The sequence below is a fragment of the Micropterus salmoides genome, unplaced genomic scaffold (genome assembly GCF_014851395.1).
Source record: "Micropterus salmoides isolate LMB-PRFRI ecotype aquatic unplaced genomic scaffold, ASM1485139v1 Ms_hic_scaffold_13, whole genome shotgun sequence".
NCBI lineage: Eukaryota > Metazoa > Chordata > Actinopteri > Centrarchiformes > Centrarchidae > Micropterus > Micropterus salmoides.
The window spans coordinates 19,317,434-19,337,385 of record NW_024040374.1 but is presented as its reverse complement, the minus strand read 5'-3'; the positions used below and the strand labels follow the sequence as shown (position 1 = coordinate 19,337,385).

Below are 19,952 nucleotides of genomic sequence, written 5' to 3'. Positions count from 1 at the left end.
AGCACATGGGGATGGCTAGCATTTGTCTTTTTGTTTTGTTTTTTACTGTTGCCCAAAATGTAAAGAAATTTTTCCCACAATTTACCAATGAACACCAGTACTAGCTTTAGTGTACATTTTGAATTTCTTACAGTTCAATTACAGACAGTTTCTGCTAATTTGATAGAATATTTCTCCCACCCCTGGTTTTCTGTGACTGGGGAGTCCTTTTTCACATAGAATTTCAAATTTGAGCAAGCACTGAAAAGTCACCTTTCAGAACAAACTAAGAACATATTACACCATTTAGTTTTGACTTACCATTTGTAATGTTGTACCATCAAGGTGAATAACTTTGGGCTGTGGACAGTGAAATGAAATTGGAGTTAGTCCAGAAGGGACCAGCATCCTTTGCCAGTAAGATGAAATTTATTTTCTGACCATGACAACAGAAAACAGTTAATCCTGACAGGGATATATTTATATTTTCATTTAATTATGGAATTATTCCTTGTGAATTAAATGTGAGTGGAGTGAATCTTGCTGCCATAAGAGCTGGAGAGGACACAGCAGGTGAATAAGAGAATTTGAGAATAAATACTAAATCAAATATATAATAATAATATATATAATAATCATAATACATAATATATAATATAAATAAACATTAAATCAGAGCTGGAGGACACAGCCGGTCCTTATTTTTATTTAACATACTGAAAATTGATGCATATCAGTGGGAATATGGGTTTATGACTATGCCAGTGCCAGTGCAAAATCAAGAATTGTATCATTTTCTTATTACATTCAGTACAACTGTAGTCAACACCCCTTCCCATCTCTTCCAACACACGTTCTGCTTTGCACTGATATATAATTTTTCAAATTTGCAATAGACCATCTTCCTCTTGTTTGTGAGCGTACTCAGGACAGTAGTGTATGCTCACTGAAACAGACTGAACTGATTATAGGGCATACACTTAACAATAACTCTTCAATCCATCTACTAAGAGATTGTTTTATTGCATTTCTCAAAGCTAAACATGGTGACTAAAATAACAAATATGACATCTGGAGGCATCCTCTAATGATTTTAGACCATATTTATGGAGCTCTTTCCTTCAGAATATTTGAATGAATCTGGGAGTCTCATCCATGTTTCTATGTATAATGTATAGTTTTTGTAATTTTCAAAAAGAATCTGCTAAATCAATCTTTGTCTGACTAGAGTGTCCACAGGGATGAGCCTGTTACTGTTAGAAACAACCAGAAGGGGGCAGAGAATCTGTTTTAAATGGATTCATTACACCGAAGTCTCAATGCTGCCCCTTCTTTTGAGGGATATTCTTCTGTATGTTTCATTTCCATAGTGTCACGTTTTAATTGGCAGACCTACAGCGCTAGATATAATCTGATTTTAATGAATTTAATTCTACCATTTGCAAATGCGCAGTGTCAAATACAGCTGCAAGACAGGGTTTGTGCATGTTAGATTATATACTTAACTCAAGTGTGTGCTCAACTAATAGTCTTAGGGGTGAACATGGTGTTTGTCATGCAAACAGAGTTAACTGTTAATGCACACAAATTGCCATGAAACGCTACACACATCCAGCCAGCAGGTGGTGGCCTGGTATTAGTTGCTGGTAGGGAAACATCCTGATGGCCTGGAGCAAAATAACTGTGGTCCAGATTCATGCTGGTGTTAAGTCATGCTAATTTTTCTATACTCCCAGCAGAACTTAATCTCCCTTCTTTTGTTGGACTGAAAGTTTAGTTCAGTTACATTTTTTTAATCAACCACCAAGTGTGCTCAGTGTGGCTCCACCTCCCAGTGACATGAAGGTGTTGACTAATATGTTTAGACCTTATTTAGAACCTGTTTGCTCTTTAGTCAGCTTCGATTTAAATCTCTCTCATATATGGGAGGAGGGTGTACTCTGGGAAAGGTTAAGTTCTCAACAAAACTGAGTGTTTTTCCTGTGGGGCTTTCATTTGGAAACTGAAGTACATGATGGGATGAGATCATGTAGGGCTCTCATCTATGTGAGGATCTCAGAAACAGGGCAGAGCAGAGTCCTCAATTAAAGCCACAGCCTTATTGTAGTGCTTTTCAAACCCATGATTGTAGGTTCATGATTAAATCCAGATTACTTCAGATAATTAGGTCAGGTGGAATGACAGGCATTTGTTTCAGGCTTTGCCTTTTATCTTTCTTTTTCATTATTCCTCAGGGGTATTTCTGACCTGACAGAGCCGTTTGTGTCTGGTTCACTGCTGTCAGGCACCTTCTCCTGGTCTGATCCTTACAGTTTGCGGGTCCTTTCTACTCAAAATTTAAAATGTATTATAAAAAAAAGTTGGTTTGCAAGGCAGGGAGAGAAAAATCAAGCAAACCGCAGAGAGGTTTTCTCTCTCTTGCGCGTAAAAACTTCGAGCCTGGCGATGATCAGATAACCAGAGAGGAGCCAGACGAGGAAGTTAGGAGGAGGGATCAGCTCAGTGGCGTGGTGTGGGTGGGTGTGTGTGTGTGTGCAAAACATTTCATACTGGATTCTCCGGACGCCTCCATCGCTGTGAAACTGGAGGATATCTCCAGTTGGTTTTGTACCCAAGGCAGTAATGCGCAGAAAAGGACGTAAGACTTCATCGCGTGTCTGCTCAGATACAAGTTTTTAAATCCTGTCTTTTTAAGAAAGTCACACACCTATGCTGCTAATGTCAGCACAGGTATTCAAGAGGATCCCGGAAGAACTCGAAGTGCAGGTTACCGGGTTGTTTGCATAGCGAACTTTAATTCCAACGCGATTGTGCGCCGATGGACATGTTTACCTCATTCACAAAGTAACTATTCTCCCTTAAGTTGATAAAGTTTGTAAAGTAAATGAACGGAAAGAAGATGAAGGGGCTGAGGAAGAAGAAACTGTACGTGGCAATGGACGTGTTGTGCGTTTTAGTTGGTAAGTTACGTACACTATAGGCCTACAAAACTGTACGTAAGCATAATCTGCATTTTATCTAGGAATTGCACTTCGGTGATGTCCGCAAGAAAATTATTTGGACTTTGTGGTGCTGTCAGCGGGTTTGTGCCAGTCGCTCTGTGTTTTAGTGTTTTGCACCCATGACAGCAACTCAGGAATTGATCTAAAAATTTAAATTCTGCAGTGTGTGTTTATTTACACATGGAAATAACAAGGAAACATGTTTTTAATCAGACGAGAGATCCCCAGGACAACACCGAAGCTAGTTTATCCCGGTGTCTCTTCAAAAGGCAAATGAAGCAGCTGGATTTCCATACCTGAGTCCAGTAAGTTACTGAAAGAGCAGCCTGTCAGCCGCCTGTTTATGCAGACCACAACTACAGTATTGTCCAGGCTGAAATGTGACATTAAATTGCACCACAGCGAAACACAAAAGGAAATATCATTCTCATTTTCCCCACAGGGCTGCTGTGTGCTCAAACCTACTCACCAAAAAAAACATTGCAGGACTTTACAGAGCTTCAGGAAGCTCAATGTTTGTTTATGGAAATTTGATATGCCTGTGTGCCCTGCTTATTCCTCATTTTCTTCAATATTTTATCTGCCAGGAATCTTCTCAAGAAGGCCCCCACTTCCCACATACAGTGCATTTCTCAGTATGTTACTTCCACATTCCTCCACTGACCATTGTTTTGCATTTAATTCCAGTTAGGAATCATTTTTCATTTTCCAAGGAACAATATGGCTGTTTTTTCTTTTCCATTGCAGTTGTAACTAGATCCCATCATTATACTGTACAAGTTGTTGTCTCCGTCTGCCTCTGGGCAATGAACAAATAATGACATGTTGGAAAGTGAATCATCAGTGACACCTATTGTGGTTATAGTTGTCAACATTTATCTTTTGCCATTAAATTTTTATGAATGGAACTGAATATGATTATAACTCATCACCACCACCCTCAACGCTGTTTTCAGAGATAATATGGTGGGACGTTGGTTTTTGTATTAATGACATAAGCCCTTGACAGACATGTGTTGTGTAATGGTCTGGTGTGTGGCGGCGTGTTCATCCCTTGTTGTGTGTCTGTACTGGTGACAGTGGTGAGGTTGGAGGGAGAGACAGGCAGGAGGCAGGGACGAGGAGGAGTGCATGTGCGGATCTGCTCTGTTGTGCTGTTTCAGCCACCACCACCAAAATCCCCCCCACCCACCCACCCTGGCTTTTCAGAGAGCTTAGGAGTATTTTTCCATCTGTGGGAACATTCACAGACTGCTGAACTTGATAAGCCTCACCGTTTCGCTGTCACAAGTCTGGGATTAAAGTCAGGGTCAGGATGGTCGGTCAGGTTTTGGTAGTTGCATCCCACCCTTTTGCCTCTCCCTTCCCTTTTGCCACCCACGTCACCCACCCAAATAATCGTCAAGTCAACCCCAAGCTTATGTGAGGTTGCCCCAGCCATGTAATAAGTACATGGTAGAGCTTATAATTATGCTGCCCATTAGCTTATATGGGCTGAGAGTTTTGAGTTGGGTTTTGTCTGCATTTTGGTACCATTTCCTCTTACTTATTGTAATGCAAAGAAATCCACATGTGAATCTTCCAACACTGGAAGTCATCCTATCTGATTAACAACTGCTATTATCTTCTTTGGCTTTTCTACTCACTACTCCTCAACAGAAGCAATTTCTTTGTCCTTTAACCTCTCCCTGCCCACAGCTCGTATTTCGTAGGTGCGGTGCTGCCTGTGTAAGTTGTTTAGGAGTCAGAATTCGAGGCTTGCAGCACAGTTCACATTGCTGCGTGACCCGGTGCTGCTGTGGGTGATATGAATGGCAATGAGCTTTGAGTAGTGTACTAGATACTCTAAGTAAGTAACATGTCTAAATGGCCTAGAGACAAGGCTTTGGACATAAGGACACAGCTGTGTTAGAAAGATGACAATGGGTTATAGTACTACATCCGTTTGTTTTGCGTATACGACTCCTGTGTATTTTAGCTCACATCTACCCGCATAGATTGTTTACAGATATGTTTTTTTTCCCGTCCAGTTAACACAAAGAATAAGGCAGTTGAGTTTCTGATTCTCTTCCAAAGCTTGAACAAAGTTTAAAATTGTTCCCATTGTTTAATGTTGTGTCAGCGTCTTGTTATTGACTGATAAATTACCTGTTACAATAGCGTTTGCTCCCAAAGTCCCACCGCTGTAAAACTATCATGTATTTCCTTGCATTATATTCATCGTATTACTTATACAGTAAATATCCCCACAATCTGTTGTTTGATCTTGCTGGATGTCGGTTAGAGTTTGTTGGTGAAGCCGTGGTGCTGCAGCGTCTCCAGGGAGCTGGCCCTCTTATGCTGTCGTGTTGGGAAGACTGATTGTCCCGAGTTCTCACAGAAAGGCAGTGAAGATGCTTGATGGGAATTGTTTTCCTCAGGAGAGCTTTGTCATGGAAACTGAAGCCCTTTGAACAAACAAGAATGTCCCTCTGAGAAGTATGAGCCTAGTTTATTTTTTCTTATTATAATTGTTTTTTGTTATAGCATAAGGATTTTGGAGTCTTTTATTGGTCATATTCTAAAGTGGAGGAGGATCTTTTTTCATGATGGTTGTTTTTTAGAAATCATTGCCACATTCCCAGAAAGTCAACCCAGTACACAGATGACTTCAAGTGTAGCGTTCCACTGTCTTTTAAAAGCATGCTGGAGAAATACCTGCCAACATGTAAAGTTAGAGGGAAAACATATGCACAGAGAGGGAAGCATGAGTGCTTGCTGTTTGATAGCGACCAGAGGTTTTAAAAAGGTGGTCCTAATATAGAGATCACAGCAGCTGAACATAAGTGATTATACCAAAGAATCACTATATATTTGGCAATGATGTTTAAAAATGTAGCACACGACACAGCTACACATTTAGTGAACTTTCACAGAAGCTCAGTACTGTTCGTGATAGTTGTACACTTTAACTCCTGCAGACCTTTTTATGGTTTAGGTTTAAACCTGTGTGGCTTACTTCTTTGATCCCCTCCACACCCAGACTCTTTGATTGCCAGCCCAGATTTAGCTGCCCTCCCACCACTCGTACGACCTCGCCTGCCACCCTGTCTCCTTCTGCGCTGCTTGGAGCTAAGCATGTGTAAATGATGTACGGAGCGAAACAGCGGGATTAAAAATAAAGAATGGGCAGCAGCAGCAGCAGGATTTGGTGTGACTGGTGAAGTTGGGCGTTCCTCATGTGAATTGGAATTCCAGAGGCCAACGCCGGCAGAGGTTGTAGGCTCAGCACATACCTTCCACATTAGTCAGTCCAGCTTGGGGTGAGACAGTCAGAAAGAGGGAGAGCTTAGTTGTTTTGTTACTGCAAACCATCTTTTAAAGGTCTTTAACATCACCTATGTTGATACACTAAAGAACTGTGGTGCTATAGGTTTATTGCTGTCATTTCAACAAAGTGTGTTTTGAAATGGAGGGAGGAAACAAAAGAGAGCAGGAAGGGGGAAAAAAAGTGGAAACATTGACTGCAGCTAAAAGAAAAAAATGCGGGCCTCTGTCCTCATCCACAGTGGGAGGGGATGAGGGCTAGCAGCATAGTCAGATGGAGTAAATGACACAGGGATGAAAAATAAAGAAGAAAGTAATGGTGTTAATGCAAAGGGAAACAAGAGCTATTAACAGAAGGAAGAGATGGATTGGAAAGTGGGATAGAAATACAGAAAGAAGGAACTCACTGAGTGACCTTCAGGCTGAAAAGACATGAAATGAGAGTGGAAGAAATTGGATGAAGGAGCAAATGTTACAGCTGTGACCCTGAGGAAACATTTTAGACCAAACAGGGCAGCCCTGGGGCATGAGAACACCCCTCTCACAGCACACATACCGCACACAGGCTTTACACGCCTTGAAAATATGCATAATGAAAACCCCAACTATATGTTTTTCAACTTGAGGAGAATAATTGTCCATCCTCGTGGTTTTGCAGGTGCAGCAGGTTATGTGAGAGAAACCAGGGCAAGTAAGTGTGAGGTTCCTTTGGAACAACTTCCAGATGAGTCCAGGCACTGACCTCGCTTTAGTAGGACAGGCCCATAGAAATGTGAGAGAGGGCAAATGCATGAAAACTGAGGTAACAACAACTAGATCGAGAGAGGCAGAGAGAAGACACGACAAGCCTCGAATCTCAGCCCCAGAGTGCGATTGTGGTCCAAATGGTCCTGCGTAATTGCACATCTGCCAGCTAAATAAAGCAGCATCCCATTGAGGCCTCTATATTTACAACAGAAGGAGAAGTGTGTGGGAGGACGCTGCGATCAAGAGAATGACAGAAAGAAAGATGGAGCGGCGGGAAGAAGAATGAATGAATAAGACGGGGGTGGCAGAATGGAGGATGTGAATCAGCAGTGGTGGAAGGAATGAAGGAAAGGGTGCAAATCTCCTCTTACAGTGACATCTTTGTTTGTCTGTGGCATCACTTAGCACTATAATTTTCTATGATGAGCTTCTGACATTTCTATACTCTTCAGGCCCTCTTGACCCGTGACCATTGTCAATTACTCAGCTCGTTGTCACACTAAGACCCATTTCATCAGGGAGAGACGCAGAGGTGCCACTGCGGATGAATGTTGATTTGAGGCCAGGTAAATGAGAAGCCTTAAACTTCCCAAAATGGAGCCAAAGCCCCTAAAATGTGCCTTGCTTAATCTGAGACAGGAGAGCTCGAGTCCTGCATCCTGCGACTTCAAACGGGCTCCCATTAGGGGCTCAGGCAGAAGATTTCTTACTGGCAGCTGAAGATTAGCTTCCTGGCTACATTCCAAACTGGCAGCGTTTTCCTCCCCTCGATCCTTAGAAACTAGTGTCTAGAAAGAAGGTTCCCCTGTATCCTGAATAAGGGCCCTCCACCACACCCCACCTTCTGTCCATGTATATGTTCTCTTGGGTTTTCTGGACATAAAAATGTGCCGTAGATGTCTGAGTTTAGCTCAAATCAGAGATGCTGGTTGGTCTCTAAGTGGAGGCAGTTCTGGAGCAGTGTCAATCTGGGTTGTGGGGTTGTCTCGTGGTAGGTATCCTGGAGACCTATCTGGTCTGCCGACCGGTCTATTTCTGTCTGTGAGCTGTTTGTTTGTTTGTGTGTCTGTCTGCTTTTCAAGAGAGTGGCTGCTTCATCTCTTGCAGATATTATCCACAGAGGAACTGCTCATGAGACACATTCAGGATGTACCATCTGTTCTGCCCATGACGACAGTCCAGACTCTCTGAATGCTTTTATTTTCATCCAAACCTGTAATTTATGACCAACCAGTTAAAGTCAGCTATCAGCTGAGTTAGTGCTTCATTTATGAATACAGAAATGAAAAAGTCATGCTTTTTTATTTTACAAGCCAGGGGAGGGTTATTTAAGGCCAGGTGCGCTGCCTACACTCTAAACAGGTACAAATGACACTCGAATGTAATGTTGTTGATGTACATGCAAATGCTTTTTAGCCTTGTAGGTGGAGAAGGTAGTATATTTCATTAGCTGCTGGTGCTTCTTTTTGAAGCTTTCCACTTAATTTCTTTCCCTCTCTGCTGTGATTAATGGCCCCGCTCTGGCAAGTGTTAAAAGCTTCATGAAACAGTTTGAAGTTACTATACCATGAGACTCCAATATAGAAACAATTATGTCCTTCTGCCATTTTAAAGGGACATTTACCATGCTTTATTAAGTAAATAAACATTCCCCTGACTTTGTCCTGGCCAATCTCACACAAAACTTAAAAACTTGCCGTAATATTATGTGTGTGTCAAGCAAGTCTTTCCTTTGCTTTTGTTCGCTGCTTCAGTTTGTTTGTAATGTTGCTAAATGCAAACATTCAACACTGCATAAAAATGTATGTGTTGGCTGACGTAACATGTCCAGTGGAAACAGATTTCATGTCACTGTGTCTCCCCCCACTGTAATGAGAGCAAGCTATGGATTCAACCACCCAACCCATAACAATGACAGTGTTTGTTTTCATGTATGGTAAATTAATGTAAGCACCCTGACAATGTTATGCGTTTAAACAATGTTTTAAGGTATTTGACGTGCTGTGCAAATTTCAGTCATGTCCATACTGGATATATAAGGAGTCCGGAAAGGTTTAAAATAACATTTTGAAGATAAAGAAACTGTGCTGAGGATTCAGAATATCCAAGCAATTCTTTGTTTTTTTTGATATTGCAGAGAGATATTCAGTCCTTTATAGAATATATCAGAACCTTGCAGCAGTATTCACAATTATAACTCTTGTAATGACACTCTATCCAGAATGGCTCAGTTTGATTGAAGTCCAACCATTTGTCTGATGGTGGGATAGAAAACTAGCTGCCGTTCTGCTCTGTTTCTTGCCAGCTGGAAGCAGGATGCAGGATGCAGGATACAGATGCAGAAGCTGCCACCCAAAAGCCACATCACTAAATCCATATTGGGGTGCTCCCCTCAGGCGCATGAGATAGGATGTTAGTTCAATACAAGAGACCCTATATTGTGCTCTTGTGACAAACAGGAATTTGGGAATGCTAAGAGGAAATTGTGCGAAAAGACTTAATACGCCTAGTTTACCACATCCTGATATTGCTGGTGAATGTGTAAACAGGGATCCAGTATGTGCCTGGTGTGTTGGTGCCAGTGGGAAGTTACTGTGCAGGGACAGGTGTCATCCAGCTGCTGCTGTTACTCACAAAGCAACAAGGGTGTAGACAAAAGGGGGGATAGATGCATTGGACAGGTGTCGGCTGCTGAATTAGTCTATAACCTGTAACCCTGTTTGTGTTTTTTCCTTCCCTGTGTGTCTAAACCCATCTCCTCCAAGGTCGGGTTACGAGGAGTACAATGTGCGACGATGTCTTTATCCTATCAAGCGCTACTGTTTACTCTTCTCTCAACACAAAGCTTCTATTTTGCTGTTGCCCTTCTTTACTGAGCCAATAAGACTCTTTGTCTATATAGTGTCTGTGAGGAACATGTGTGCAGTTGGCATGCCACTAAACAATGCCGGCACACATCTCAGGTCACCTTGGATACATGCAGTGTCAGACAAGAGTAAGGAACAACACTGCGTGTCATTGTATACTGTTGTTTATTGTGAATTAAAGTTTAGGGTTTTTTTTTGTCAATATTCATACATTTACAGTAGGACGTTGTGGCAGATCCATCCTGAGAGGGCTCAGGGTTGAGTTAAACCTGGTGTTTCAGAGTATAGACCTCAACTGAGTCCTGATCCTCCATCCAGTTGTATATTTTCCTTTAGTCTCAGTCTTCAGTATGTGCACTCCTGGTCTCTCATCAGTCAGACTCACTGGAAGTCCTCCTGGAATTATGTCAGCTGCAGACATTTTTTGAAAGAGTGGGAGGGGCGCGCTGCTCATTTACACAGGAATGTAATGCTATTGGTGAGAGCGCTTTTCAAGTGTGTGCAGTGTTTTTTTTTTTTTTTTTACAGCTGTTTTTCTTGCATTTAGTATGTGGCTGTATGGCATTTCCATAGTCGCCCCAATACATTTTGTCTACCTATTATGGATAGTGGTAATGGATATCAAGGCGGAGATTACATTCCTCAAAAGGGCTGCAGCTCATGAATATTGTCATCTATGAAATTAATTGTTAAATGTGAAAAATAATGACAAATACCATCAGAAGCTACCAGAGCAAGTGTTCTGAAATTGCTTTCTTTCTGTGTGACACTCAAAAAACAGTCAATTTGCAGTGACATAAAATGGAAAAATTCAAGTAAACTTTGACTAAAATGATAAATTATTTCTGTCTATCAAGCAAGGTCTATCTCCTATATACTGTAACTACTGAAGTCTTATGCCACCGTGAATATTTTTTTAATATGAAGTTATGGTAAGTTACAATGGTTAAAAGTTTCCACTGCTGAAAAAATCTGAAGGAACCTTTCAAACTACTTGCAGCATAGTCCACTTCTCTGCTGCTCAAAACAGTCACAGTTTGCCGAATCTGCATTAAACACTCCTTCATTCTCTGACAATTTAGAAGGAGTTTGGCTTCAAAGAGGGAAAACAGCATCTGCAAAATGTATTGATTAGGGTGCGTTTATCAATGCAACTCTGTAAATCATATGTCTTTCAAAAAAGGATTTACTCATTATACACACACTTGTGCATTTACAACCATGCAGCAACGTGAGTGTGTATGTTCGTAAGAGAGGAAGAGGGTGAGTGAGTAATTGTAGGAAAGGATTTTTCTGAACATCTCAAGGACATCATTCGTGCAGGAGCCTTGAACAGCTATATTTGGTCTTGTGTTTGCACACAGCCACATCATTCAAAAGAGTCACAGTGATGTGTGTTGTGTCTGCAGTAATTTGTGTACAGTCTTGAGAGTGTTTATACACTCTTGTGTCCATTGGGTATATGTGTGTGATTTTTACATATGCCCACATGCCAGTGTATATGAATACTATTTTGCACTGTTTCTTTTTGTAACTCCTTGTGTTTCTACCCTGACATTTAACTACTGTTTTTTTCTCCCTGTGGGTTTTTTCATCATTGTGATTTTAGACCCCGAGGTCCAGAGGGAGAGAGAAAACAATTTAGCTATCCTTAGAGAAACATTTTTACTTCCCAGCTTTGGAAATGATGTAATGTCTGAAAACCTGCAGAAAACGAGACAAATATTTTATCCCAAAATACATTTGCTCAAATATTGGTGTTCATTAACTTGAATCAACCTTGCCCTTGGTCTGTATGCCCAGGTATAATCTTGGCAGCAACCAAACATCATACATCACTGACAAAAACCAATGCATTCGTCTCATTTTGCCAAAGCATAATTTGTCCAAATATAGGAAATATTCTAACCCATTTCATCAGACTGATGTTCTTCTGGTTTGTTTTTCCCTTCAGCTGCACTGCCCTCCATCATTATGACCATTGTGTTCAAGCCATATCAAAGAGGGGTTTACTGTGACGACGAGAGCATCATGTACCCTTTGAAACAAGACACCATCACCCACGGCATGCTGGCAGCTGTCACCATCTCCTGCACCATTATCATTGTAAGTTTTAACCAGAGCATCAATCTCACCTCTCTTCTCACAGGGACCTTTTATCACGGATCACCTCAGTAAAGCCAAAATCGTGCAAAGTTTACAGGACATAACTCATTTTATAACATCCTGTGCTGTTTGCTCCATTACTAAAGGGCCTTTAGGAAGTGGGCAATGTGTGGATGTAGGAGGAAAGGAGGAAAAGTAATTTCATTCTAATGATGTAAAAAAATGTTAAAATAAAAGTTGGAACAAAACCTCAAAACTCTTTTCAACCCTCAGATCTCCTCTGGAGAAGCTTATCTGGTCTACAGCAAGAGGATTTACTCTAATTCTGACTTCAACCAGTATGTAGCTGCACTCTACAAGGTAGTGGGCACCTTCTTGTTTGGAGCAGCTGTTAGCCAGTCACTAACCGACCTTGCCAAGTTCACCATAGGCCGCCCAAGACCTAACTTCATGGCCGTATGTGCCCCCACGGTCTGCACGGGATATGTTCAGGTGATCAACTGTACTGGGAAGCTTCAGGACGTCACAGAGTCCAGGTATGAGAGACGATCTCTACTGTCTCTACTATGATTGTGATTACAGATGAAAATGGAACTGACTATTAAGAAATACTAATTATCACATTTCTCTTATCCAGATTGTCCTTCTACTCTGGTCACTCCTCTTTTGGAATGTACTGCATGCTCTTCCTTGCGGTAAGTACAGCACATGAGCCTCAATCCATCACTAAATGTCTTAAAACACCAATGTAAACATGCATCTCTGTGTACAGTAAATATGGAAATATCTCCATGTGATCACAACGCAAATATCTCAGTGTGAATCAGAGATAACAGTCCCCAGATGGGCTCATTTGAGAACAGGCTCATGCATTTGGATCCGTACTCAAGGGCTAATTGTTGAGAAGGAGAAAGGCTCATAGAGGCATTTGTGCCTGTGGGCATAAAAAGACAAGGCAAGAGTTCAGAGGAAGAGTGTGTATACTGAGAGAAACGATCTGGAGGCCTCTGCTGCCTTTTTCCCAGCAATGATGAAGCCAGAGCATGTGATGTGTTCTGTCTTCCAGGCCTTTCCAGTTCATTACCCTTGGCCTCATCTCTTTGTGTTAAAAGCCAGGCACCAGTGCTAGACAGCAAGCATCAGGAGGCCAAGTAAAGCAACACTGTTCAGTTCAAAGACAATTTGAAAGAAAAGACAGAATATTCCTGTCAGTGGCGCAGTCCACGCTCTCTGTTTTGCCAAGCAAATACTGCAAACAAACAGAGCTAAGCTGTGATATCCAGCCTGTGTCCTGCAGTGTTCAGTGCAGAGTGTGGCTATGTGGCAGGGAGACTGTGGTGTGATGCCAGTTTTTGCATTTTCAACAGCAGCTCAGCAGAAGCCCAGAGAAGTCTGTACTGCTGCCAGGTTCATAATTTTTTGGCATCTGTTGTTTTCCAGTTAAAAGGGGGTTTTTGGTCCATAGACATAAATTAGATTCATACTCAACACCTTTTCACAGTTAAATCCAGTTTGAGGCATATGAGCCACTGCTTTAGCTTTAGAGACTGCAGATTTTCACATTTTTAGGGCCCGAGCACGAACCATGCGAGGTCCCTATTGAAACTGAAGAGATTATATTTTTAGGGCCCGAGCATGAACCGTGCGAGGCCCCTATTGAATTGTAAGGATTTTTTGTTTTTTGTTTTTTTTCTCCTCTGCAAAGTAAGCTCAATTTTGGGGGCCTAAACATACTCAAACTCACCAAATTTTGGACACATGTCAGAAGTGGTGAAAAATTTCGTATGTTATGGGTTTCGCGCATGGGCGTGGCAAAATGACTCGCACGCGCCACCTAGAAAATTAGAAAAAATTTGCCCCTCGCACAAAAAAGCCTCAAGAACCCATATCCTAAACTCAACAGGAAGTCGGCCATTTTGAATTCCACTCCGTACTTTAACGAACTCCTCCTAGGGATTTAGTCGGACCGACTTCAGATTTGTGCTGTGCCTTCTAAAGGCATTGACGATGAAAAGTTGTGCTATTTGTGAGTTTTTTTCGTCAATGGGCGTGTCCTATATAAGTTATTATAACTTCGGTGTACATGCTCACATCTGCACCAAACTGTACATGTAGGATGAGAGTCTCGCCCTGAACACATGTACATGCCGACATTCACCAACAGTTATAGCGCCACCTGCTGGCAACAGGAATGTATGAAATTTCTGTGACACATGTATCATGTCCAGACGTACCAGAAAGCCTCTTGGAGCGATGCCCTAAACCCAACAGGAAGTCGGCCATTTTGAATTTTACGGCAATTTCTGGATGATTTACACAATCCGTACTTTAACGAACTCCTCCTAGGGATTTAGTCGGATCAACGTCAAATTTCTGCTGTGCCTTCTAAAGGCATTGACAATGAAAAGTTGTGCTATCTGTGAGTTTTCGTCGATGGGCGTGTCCGTGGCGTCAAAGATCAACTCTTCACCATGACACAGGAAGTTGTTTCAACTTCAGTGTACATGCTCACATCTGAACAAAACTTTACGTGCTTGATAACTATCTCACCCCGAACACATCTACACGCCAATATAAATTTATATTCATAGCGCCAAGTGCTATGTAGCACCACAAAGGGGACACAGGAAGTGACGTATAACACCTTCATGCAGCGTCCGACGTGCGTAGCAAATTCAAAGCCGCACTGGCAGAGCTCCACAATATGCAACGCGGCCGCCTCACACACCAACGCGCTACAAGTGCGAGGGCCCGCCCAACGCCGCTTGCAGCTTTAATTTTTATTTTGAAATTTGACTGCTGCATTACTTCACTGCCTCGTTAGCATATACATTTCATTTATATAACATTATGTAAATGACAAATATGGTGTGGCAACCCCTAAGGGGTCCAAAACCACTTATGACCTCTTTTTTCAGTGTTAATGGCAAGTTGACTGTAACAACAGAAAGGAATCCCTGCATAAACACACTGTCTCTCCTCCTGATCTCTCTCTTTTCTGTCTTTTCTCCCCCAAACCCCCCACAATCTACCACCCTCTGCTTCCACTCTGTTTCCCCTTCCAGCTTTACGTTCAGGCGAGACTGGCGGCTAAGTGGGCCAGACTTCTCCGACCCACCATCCAGTTCTTCCTGGTGGCCTTTGCGGTATATGTGGGTTACACCCGAGTCTCTGATTACAAGCACCACTGGAGCGACGTGCTGGTGGGGCTGCTGCAGGGAGCTCTTGTTGCTATGCTTAATGTGAGTCTCCAAGACAACTTCTTTCAAGGGAATCTTTGCAAAAACATAAGAATCCCTACATGATATTTCCAGAATATAAGACAAAGTGATAACTTCTGGTATCAAGATGCTGATACAGTGATTGGAATCCATTTATTTGTCAATTTACAGAAAGTTTGATATTTTTCCCAAAAAATAAAAAGATGTCATCTTTAGGTCTTACTAATGTGGTTTCTGGCTTTAGGAAAAGCAAACATGGGTGGGACTGTCCAGATCATAAGAATGATTTTTAATGAAAGTCTTTCTGTAAGTGGTGCTCCCTTAAAAGTGGAACAGCCGCTGAAGAATCCATATTTCAGCTTTATTTCAGTCTGGCAGTAAAAATCCTTATAGACAGGAAGCATAAGGGGAGTGAAGTATGACAGCAGCAAAGTGTGACTTGATGCAAACGCACACACTCAAACAGGCAATAAGTTCATTCTCCTCACTTGATCCAGCTGGTCTTCTTTACTGTTTGGCCACTTTAGAGTGAACCTGTGTGTGTGTGTGTGTGTGTGTGTGTGAGATTAATTGGGAAGTGAGCCCACGCCTTTGGCCTTCACAGTGTTCTGCGCAATTACAGAACCTCTTGGGCATAGTGTTTTATGGCCTACAGGGGTTGTGCCTGCTCTCTGTGTGTTCCTCTCAGATGTGTGTAAGTGTGACTTTCACTTAACAGCTGTGCACAGACCTGTCCAGACATATGTATTCACAGTTTCCAGCACAGCCCTTACCTGCTCTGTATCCCATACATGCTGATCTCTGTGGGAAAAGTACTCCCCAAGTGACCAAAGCTAACCTCCTACTTTTTCCTCCTCTTTTCTCCTCTGCAGGTGCACTTTGTGTCAGACTTCTTTAAGAAGCGTCCTCCGCCCTGCATTAGGCCAGACACAGCTGATAATGAAGAGCCAGAGAGGAAACCCAGCGTGCAGATTGCAGACTCCGAGCACAGCAACCATTACAACTATCACCACAATCCAGGTCCTGTGTTATAGGGGCTGATGCTGGGGAACAAAGGCTGCAGCCTGCAGACCCCAAACCTGTGTAATAGGGTCCAACTCTGGACCCTCAACCTTGTTTGTGCAGTCAGTGTTTAGTTCAGGTAATAACCTGCGTCATCTGCAGTCCTGCCTCTATAGGCTGCTCACTGCAGACTCCTGATGCTTTGTGAGAAGTCCTATGAGTGAGAGATGTTTAATTCTATATGGATTCTGCAACCAGACCTTTTTTATCTGTTTTAAAGGAGTTTGGCCAGGGATCTGGTCTGTAGTATGCAGCCTCAAAGCCCCCAGCTCCCTCCCTCTGTGTCAACCACTCACACCCCACCTACTCCCCAACCACTGGACTGACTGAGGGGGCTCCATGCCATTGCCAGGCATCTGAGCCCCCTCTTAAAGACACCATGATGACCTCCTTTTCTCCTGTAAGAGAGAGAGGAGCATATTGTTCATGCAAAGCTATGACATGGCTATAATACACTAAGTGCATGTGGCTAATGTGTTAGCAAACAAGTTGCACACAGCAGAAACAGAGGAACATGGGCATCCCAATGAGTGTCCACTCCTGCCAACTGACAAATATATGTCTGACACCAACACACCTTTATGCCGCCACCTCCTGAGAAATATATGCTCTCTTTGGCTTCATACATGCTTCCCTTTCTACAAGCACACAAACTGTTTTCAGGCTGTGTTTGTAAGAAACAGCTGCCCAGTTTTATATAAAGGGTCAGTGAGAGTGATTGGGTTTTAACAGAGATCTGGAACAAGAAGATATGAGTGTTGATTATCTGTGGCATTGGCAGTACTAGCAACACGTTTACTTACCAGGAGTTCTTTCATTTAATGGAGCTTTAAGAGTTTTGTGTTTTTAATTTCTGGATGTAGAGAACTAAATTTGTTGGCAGTGATGAAATAATTCTAAGAATGAGAGGAAGAAAGATGAGAATGTAGATGTTGTTAAAGGCACAGTTTGTTGATTTAGCTTCACTTTAGTGCACCTTAAACTGGCTACTCACCAGAAGAGTGTTGTAGATCAAGAACAAATTATTGAAATGGCAACCAGTTCACAGGAGATGAGCTAATTTACTCCTTGTATCGTGTCATCCTGTTGGCAAAAAAGGCTCACGTGTCAGCTGCAGCTCCAAAGCTGTTTTTAAAGGAGATATATATTGACATAACCAACATGGCAAACTAGAAGGAGCATTCAGAGGTAATCCTATGATCTGAAATCAGATGACGATGCATTTCTGCCAGCTCTGGAAACTGACTGACAAACAGGTCTGTGTATCTACTCTGACAAACAATATGTTTTTAAAAGTGACTATACAGGCTTGCCGGGCCGTTGTCTCACACTACTTTGATCATCTCCCACAAGTCATGTTTTATCACTGCCCAAGTGTATCCAGAGAAGTGTCTGACTTGTTGAATGATCTTGCCAGTGCCAACTAGTCTGAATTTGAATTAAGAAGAGGGCATAAACTAAGTCTTAAACTTTATGCTCAACAGTAGTGCAGTAGTAAAATGTATACATTTAATTGTGGAGTTTGTGCATGATTTATGTTTCCCCTGTGTGAAATGGACTGCAGATGTAGAAACCATTGATGCAGATAGCTTTTATTTCTTTTGGATTTTATGTGTCATACCACTACTTTACTGCCAATCGAATATTAAGAAGTTTGGTCTCTATCATGTCTTCTTTTTTTCTATTTTAATGTGTTTTTTATCTCTTAAATAATTATAATCAAAGAAGGATGAGACAACCATTTAAAAAATGGTGTTTAATTTATTTTAAATACAAGAATTTTTTGTGCAATCACCCTTGCTTGCCACTATGAGCCACAAATACTGTATATACTAACGCTATGAGACATGTTTCATGTTGCGTGAAGGATGTATATAAATGCTTGTATGTTTTTATTTCACTTATTTTACATTTTAATTTCACCTGTACAGTGTGCTTTGGCTCCTGCCTTCTCAGACTGGTGACTGTTGGAGTTGCCACACAAATGGATCCAATTTCAGGTCCAAACAAATGCCAGATGCCTTGGCAGGGCTTTTAAAGGGCTGTTGTAATGATAAAGGGTTACATACCCAACTGTGTTTTTGAAGCTAGTTACACTGCTGCGTTCCGACATCAAAGATTCATCTCTGTTCTTTTTCCCCTTCCTGTGCTGATAGATGGGGTTAATTTGTGAATAAGGTCTCCTGTACAGTTCTTGTACAGAATGCAGACGCCTGGAGTACTGACAACAGATCAGACAGACCACAAAACCTGAGGGGGGTGGGGGGGGGGCAGAAAGACAAAGAGAATCTCACCTGGTAGTGATTGTGAAGCCCCGGGGGTGAGCTGGGACTATAGAAAGGTAGGGTACTTTAGGGGGGTGGGGTGTGGGGTATCCCATGGTGAACCTCGGTCCCTGGGGTCTTCTGCACATTTAAAACACAGATTTACAACAAGAAACAGCTGGAACTGGTTGCGGTGAAGTGCTGTGAGCCCCCTCCCCTGCTCCCTACATCTAAATCATCTGTGTATTACTGCAGTCAAACTAATCACCCAAATGTGGATGAGGATGTAGAAACGTCATGGTGTTTGTTTCACCTCCAGCTTCATGGAAATGTGGCTCCATGCTTTATTGAATTAGTGCCTTTTAAAGTAGGCACTGGTTGGCTAATCTCCTGTTTATATGTCAAACGTATGATTCATGTTGTTTGCTTTTTGTATATAGATTATATCAATAGGCTCTAAACCAGATCATTTTAAATAAATATATAATCCAAATTCAGTTATGTTGTTTTGTTTTAATTATATATCTCAAGTCACTGGTGGTGTGATGGAATTACACTGGGCTTTCTAAATTGTTGATGCAAGGATTTGAAGCATAACGTATTTCATGTCTGCAGTCCTTGATAGATGGTGACGGTGCACACGTGTCCTGCAGAAAGGAATCAGTGAAATCAAATATAAAGTACTTTATTGCAGCATCAAGATTTCAAGATGTTCTTTGCGAGTTCACTCTAATCTTGATTGCAAGCGGTTATTCGTTGGAATGATGCATGATAAAAATTCTTCAGCCCACAAGTCAGAAGGTCAACACACTTGAAGTGGGTGTTGTAAGAAGGCGTGGAGGGCAGCAGTGGTTTCATTCAGTGTTCCTTCTTTGATGTATTTCATAGTGAATCCACCAGGGTCACGTAAAGCATCCACTCTCAGAACAGAACAGGTCATAGTGTTAATTAGTTATGCAAAAGGTTTTTGGTTGTGAGATCTCTATCTTTCAAAATTACTGCATCTACCCCGGTACAATGAAGGGTAAATTAAATTTAGTTTGTGGTGCTAAAAGGTTAGAAAAGTAAAATTTTGAAAATTCCACAGTAAAATTTCTTTCCAGAATCTGGTCTGCGTCACAGTGATTGATCCACAGAGCACATGTTTTTCTGTACTTTGGGTGAACGGACCCTTAAACATCATAAATTTGATCTATTATTCCTGCATGTAATATTTTACAATGTGAGGGAAAACCTTGAATTCACCAGCGTTTTCTTTATTCATGTGAAAAAGGAAGCCAATTTTGCTTCTGTTAGTTTGCCAGCCTCTCGATGCATGATGAGTTTACTGCACTCAGCCAACTTTCATCTATAATTTGCCTTGACACACTATACAGAGAGGAGAGTGGCAGGAGCGAT

The 19,952-nt window shown here is 41.8% G+C and overlaps 1 protein-coding gene across 2 annotated transcripts; it reads left to right on the top strand.

Annotated features, from left to right (window-relative positions):
* Positions 1-2,666: 2,666 nt before the first annotated feature.
* Positions 2,667-19,051, top strand: plpp2b (phospholipid phosphatase 2b). Of its 2 annotated transcripts, none has more exons than XM_038716010.1 (6): positions 2,667-2,939; positions 11,856-12,007; positions 12,281-12,543; positions 12,645-12,702; positions 15,073-15,249; positions 16,101-19,051. In XM_038716010.1, the coding sequence occupies exons 1-6, from the start codon at positions 2,864-2,866 to the stop codon at positions 16,260-16,262; spliced, it is 888 nt and encodes a 295-aa protein (XP_038571938.1). In that variant the 5' UTR covers positions 2,667-2,863; the 3' UTR covers positions 16,263-19,051. The 2 variants fall into 2 exon arrangements, with proteins under 2 accessions (XP_038571938.1, XP_038571939.1); XM_038716011.1 differs by lacking the exon at positions 2,667-2,939 and adding an exon at positions 3,167-3,286.
* Positions 19,052-19,952: the final 901 nt, after the last annotated feature.